The 6000-nt window shown below is 40.9% G+C and overlaps 1 protein-coding gene across 1 annotated transcript in view; it reads right to left on the reverse strand.

Annotated features, from left to right (window-relative positions):
• TFAP2D (transcription factor AP-2 delta) overlaps positions 1-5642 on the reverse strand; it is a gene marked incomplete at its 5' end in the record, with an annotated part of 31639 nt that extends 25997 nt beyond the window's left edge. The window contains 3 exons of the mRNA XM_079298285.1: positions 1617-1735; positions 4614-4779; positions 5639-5642. Of these exons, the coding sequence (XP_079154411.1) occupies positions 1617-1735; positions 4614-4779; positions 5639-5642 (289 nt within the window). The remainder of the gene's footprint in view (positions 1-1616; positions 1736-4613; positions 4780-5638) is intronic.
• Positions 5643-6000: the final 358 nt, after the last annotated feature.

Consider the following 6000-nt stretch of genomic DNA (forward strand, 5'->3'; position numbering starts at 1 on the left):
GGCTTTGAATAAAGGGCAGGGAGATGGGCACAGCTGCATTCCTGGGAGCAGGAATCCAACCCTGAGATGCAGTGAAGGAACTCAGCCACCAACCCCAGGGCTGCAGTTGTCAGACAGGTACCTCAGTCTCTTCTGATGAATGAAAAACTGGCCACATAAAATCCCAGAATCATGGAATGGCCTGAGTTGGAAGAAATATTAAAGATCCTCCACACCCTGTCATGGGCAGGGACACCTTCCCCTGTCCCAGATTGCTCCAAGCCCTGTCCAGCCTGGCCTTGGACACTTCCAGGGATCCAGGGGCAGCCACAGCTTCTCTGGGCACCCTGTGCCAGGGCCTCCTCACCCTCACAGGGAAGCATTTCTTCCTAATTTCAGCTTTCAGCTTAAAGCCATTGCTCTGTTTAGTATTAAAACCCAGCTGTGTTAATTCTTCCCTGACCTGAGATACCTGAGGGTGGGAACAACCCTTGCTCCTCTACCTTGGTGCCTTTTCCAAGGCTGTATCTCCATGAGAGCTTTCTCTTGCAAGTGGGTGGGATATGGACACACCTGCATTTCAGAGCAGCCCCACTGAATTTCCTTGTGCTCAGTGACCCCTGAAATATCTCAGTCCCTTGTCATAGATGCTGAAAACCTCCAGTGCTGAGGATCCAATGCTACTTCTGCCTTGAAGAGTTCCATCTTTTGAGATAAAAAACTCACAAAGTCCTGTGCAAGCTCTTAATTGACCCTGCTTTGAGCAGCAGGATTGGCCCAGGAGATCACCAGGGGTGTCTTCCAGCCTCAATCCTTCTGTAACTCTGTAATTCTGTGGTAATGTGTGCTGAGACCTCAGCCTGCTTCCCTAGATCTGTATGGACCTTTCAGGCTATGATTGTAGAGGGTATTGACCTTTAGGATGAGCTGAGTTCTCTCAGCATCAAGGAGGAGAGATCTGGAATTCCCAGAGCTGCAATTCACAGCCAGACAACAAACTGGGTACTTAGTGGATTCACCCAGAACAGAAGAAATGCAGGTAGAGTTTCCTACCTTTGCCTGAGGGGTTTGAACCTGCATCTCCCAGCTGAAGGTTTGAAGAGCCCGGCAGTATTTGGAGAATGATATTTAAACAACAAATAAAGGCCAAGAAGTATCTCCTGAGCCTGTCTAGATATTATCTGAAAACAGATTTCATTCATTTATGTGTGTGGGGAAAAGGCTTGTCTAAATATTATGCTTTCTTATGGGAGGGAAAAAAAAATATCATCACATTTTTGGACCAGCTCCAGGAAATTCACAAGTTAAAAAAGAGGGGGGGAAAAAAACGTAGGATAAACAAACCTACTTATAGAGTTGGTATAAGACATTCATCTCTCTCACAAGAACACTCAGATGATTGATTGCAAGCATAAATCAATGCTGAGGAAACTGCAGGACCAAGACACTTGCTGGGGGCCAAGATATCTCAGAGTAAACTTCCACTTTGCCACTCACTCTTGTCTGTGGCTTTAGGCAAGTCAGGTCTCTTTATACAAAATAAAGATTATGGAATTTAACCCCGTGGCTGAAAAGGGTTGCATGCCATGAAGCATTTTAATTATGGTTATATTATATTGTAATATTAGAGACCTTACCTTCTACCAGGGAAGTCAGGAGTGTGACATTTGCTGCTTTTCTTCTTCCTGCAGGCAAATTCAGTCCAAGTCTGTCTAATTTTTCTCGCAAGCAGCGTCCTCCGTTCTTGGATTTTGCTCTGTCATGAGAGAACAGCAGGAAAGAGATACTTGTCATTATTCTGCACCTTTCCCCCATGTTGATATAAGCCTAGAAATTGTACCCATTTCTTTGACAAATATGTGGGGTAATGCCTGCAGTGGTGACATCAATGGGAAATATTTCAGAGCTGCATTCTTAATGTCCTGCTTGTTCTAAGTGATTCTTTAACATTGTTTTTTTTGGCAGAGTCAGATTTAAATGCCTCTCATGGGGATATCAGATCTTCAGACAGCTTTCCACTTAGTGGAGCCCTGTGTCCTGATTTGGGCATGGCACCTGGGATTACAGTGACTAAATATAAATATTGACAGAGCAAACACTTATATCTGATTTTATCAGGCTACAAGGACAAATTAGACTTTCTAGAATTAGATTAAACAGATATCCACAGTGAGTGAACTTTACTCATCTGGCTCATCTGGCTAATAAAGGAAGTCAGATACCTGCTTAAATGTAGATGTCTATGTGGAACCCAGCTCTAACTCTAATTTATGTAGAGACCTAGATACTCAGCAATGCTGTCTACACACCCCAAAACTCACAAGTAAAAAGACCAAGGCAATAGGAAATGCTGAAGCTAAAACCTCAGTCATCCTTGGTTATCTGTGCCCCTTGCCAAACACCTACATCCCTTTGTTCTCACAAAATGGGTTCTGGTGTGTCCCAGCTGCTTTTCTGCAGCACCTCAGTGTTTAGATTTGAGACAAATCCACTCATGCAGCAGATGCAGGTTCAAATTCTTCCTCAGCCTGAGGGAATTTTAACCTGTGTCTTTCAAACAGATGCAGCAGCCAGCTGACAGCAAATCACTAATGTTAAAATGCTGAAACAGTTAATAAAACAGTGATTGGTGCCCTGATATCTCCCATTCCAAATGAATGACCTGTCCATTAATTAGATGAGAGTCTACACCTTTGCTTTTTGTACAAGTAATACTTACCCCAAACAATTCTGAGGGGCCCTCAGCTTATAAAAAGTAATCACTGAGTAGTAAAAATAATTAACTACATTTTGAGGTTCATGTTCAAGTTCCTCCAGGCAGAGGAAGGAAGCAAACACAGATTCTATGTTTTGCTTTGGATGTCTGTTTTTATGCATTAAAAAATACCACAACTTTGGCCCCATTGTTTGTCAGGAAATATCTTCCAAAAACAATTTTTCCTTTATTCAGAAGAACACTTTATTCCCAAAGCAAGCTATTTGGGAAAATAAGTAACCAGTGCCTGCTGACAGGATGCAAAAACAAGCCTTCAAGGTCTCGGGCAAACAATCAATGAGATTTTGTTTTCCTACATTTTTCCTGATCAAATACAGAGTGTTTGAGCCTATTCTGTAGCTGTGAAACCCTCAGTTACAAACTGACCAAATCTTGAAATCAAATTCCTCTCACTGATTCATAAAACAGAATTAGTACATCCAAACTGCAGACAGGGAGGAGTCCTGGGCTTTTGCAAACTCCTGAACCATTCCCAGGGTTAATTTGGGAGAGGAGATATTTTGGTCTGGGTCAAAAAACCTGTGGGGATCAGTCAAGAATTTTAACAGAGAAGTGAGCCCCCACATTCAAGTGAATGCCCTTGAATCCATAATAGCTTGCACTGTATTGATGAAATCTGCAGCATGAGTATTTAAAATGAAAATTAGCTGAAGGTTTCTCCAGCATGAAGCAAACAGAGGGGCAAATTTTGGTGGGTGTAGATTTTGGATTTCAACGCCCATAGAGGCAGTTAAATGTCACTTACACCAATTTATGGTGTGCAGTCATCATTCCCCAAGATGTCTGGAGACAGCCCTTGAGTGCCTGCCTGTCTCAGGCTGGTTAAAATGACTTTCAGGAGCAGCACGAGGATCAGTGTGGCCGTCAGTGGCAGCAGGGAAGTCAGTGGTGACTTTCCAGCAGGTTGTGATCAAAGGGTGCTCAGGCAGCTGGTGCCATCTGAGCTGGAGCCTCGGGGGCACCGTGACTGGGAAGTGCCTGCCTGAATTACAGCTCCCTCCTGGTTTTCCTCTTGCAATGTGAGGCACAGCCTGCTCCTTTCCTTCTTCCTGCTCCTGCTCTCTGCAGGTGTCTGCTCTGCTCAGTGAAGGGTCAGAGGCAAAACTTTACCTAAATATTCGCTTCTCCCCAAGTATCTCACAGCGAGAAAAGGAAAACCAGCTTATTCTGCCTTTTTCATACTCAAAAAAACCTCCAAAACATGCAGAGAAAGGAAGAAAAATCCCTACACTTCAGTGTTATATTTTTTTGTTGAGTGAGGGCTGTAACTATTGTAAAACAATTCGCTTTGAGATAGTTTCTCAGCAAGAACTTAGATTTGTAGCTCTGTTGTGATAAATAGAAAACTCAGAAAACTGTGTGAAAGCAAATCTCAGGGTGGAGAAATGCAAGGATGCTGAAGATGCAAGGATAAGAAACAATAAGGCTATGAGCTGTGTAGAGATAGAACTTAGGAGAATATGTTAAGCAAGATAGTAGAAATATGTAAGCTGAATAATGAAGTTTATCAATTGTTTTAAGCTACTACAAGCAAGCATTTTCCACACATTAAATTTTCTTTTTAAATAAAATTTTTAAAGAATTTTTTTTTTCTTTCAGTCAAAGCAGCATCTATCCATGTCTGATGAGTAATTGAACAGAGGAGGTAAAAAAAAAAAATCAGTTTGCTGAAAAACATAAACTTGCTAATTTACTGAAAATTCCCCAGTGCTCCCTCCTGATCCACCCCCTTCCGTTCACCCCAAGTATGACCAGCTATCCAAGCAGGGAAAAGAATAAAGCCTATCTGCTGAAAATTTTTTAAAAATACAACAATTACAGCATTGCCTGGGAGCTTTTATCCTCACCTTCAACTTACCTTCTCAAAATACCTCCGAGGAGGGAAGCATTGAGGCACTCTGGTGGGGAAAGGCGCCTCTTCACCTCTGCAATGGTCACTTTGTACTTGGAAGTGGAGCTGAGCAGAGACAAGCGACCAGGAACGGAGCAGAACAGGTCTGTGGGGTTGACAACACAGGTGCCACCTACCAAAAAAAAAAAAAAAAAAAAAAAAGTAAATATTAAAGTGAGGAAAAACTCCTCGTCTGTGTTTTGACAAATTCAACCATAAAGAGCAATTCTGTGGTTCTGTTGTGGTTGGTGTTGTTTGGGTTTGGTTTTTCTTAGTGCGTGTGTGTTGGCTTTCTGTAATATTATTGTTTTGAGAAAAATGGATGTGTTGGAATTTTGGTGTGGGAACAGTGAGTTATTAGATCTCAAAAGCTTTACAGTCAAAATACCTTGTTATGTTTTGATATAATTTGATTGCATCCTCTGAAAGAATTGCTGATTTTCACTAAGGTCTCTCCAATCTAGTGTAATTAAAAAGTAAGATTGAACCCTCACTCACAATTAAAAATAAAACAGTTTGTGAAAATATTAGGGCATTGGTTGGAATGTGAAATATTAAATTTAACTCTCACAGCTGTATTTAGGATTACAAAGATGCAAGAACACTATGGGTTTGCAGTGATTTGCAGCAAGAATAGCTTCACACACCTTTGAACTCATAAATTCCTTCCAAAGTTAGGTTAAATCCTCAGCCAATATTAACGATTGAAATCTATTGAGTTACATCAGTTTATCTCAGGTTAGCTCTGCAATTGTTTATTTCTTGAGAGTGGCAATTACTTGGCCAGGGTCTAAAACTGCTGAATGATCACCAAATCTTTCAGTCAAGACTGTGATCAATAACTCCTCAGGCAAAACTGAGCTTTTAACTTAAAGTTAATATGAGAGAGAAAGAGATAAAACTTTCTCTTCAACTGATCCAAGAGAGTAGAACAGACACCCAGAGGAAAAAAAAAACAAAAAAACCAAAAAAAAAAAATCTTAAGGATTTACGCATATTTTATCACCGAGCACTAAACACTTTTCTTTGTCCTGCATTCTTCAACCTGACTACAACAAAAAAAAAAAAAAAAAAAAATCTGTGTAAGAAGTGAATCCTACCACTGCATGCACTATTATTCCCTGAGGGAAAGATGAGTGAAAAAAAAGAATGAGCTGCATATGACAGTGATACAAAATATCATATAATTCAATGTACTACTAGAAGGAGTTCAGATGGTTTATGTGAGGATGATGACATGAAGACCTTCTTAGAGCAGAATTAATCTGTGCTCATCACTCACGCTTAAAGGAAATATATTGCATCTTTTAAGACACCCTGATAGTTTCTTTTTTTCCCTGTGAACACCTTAATC

This window comes from Erithacus rubecula (genome assembly GCF_903797595.1).
Source record: "Erithacus rubecula genome assembly, chromosome: 2".
Lineage (NCBI taxonomy): Eukaryota > Metazoa > Chordata > Aves > Passeriformes > Muscicapidae > Erithacus > Erithacus rubecula.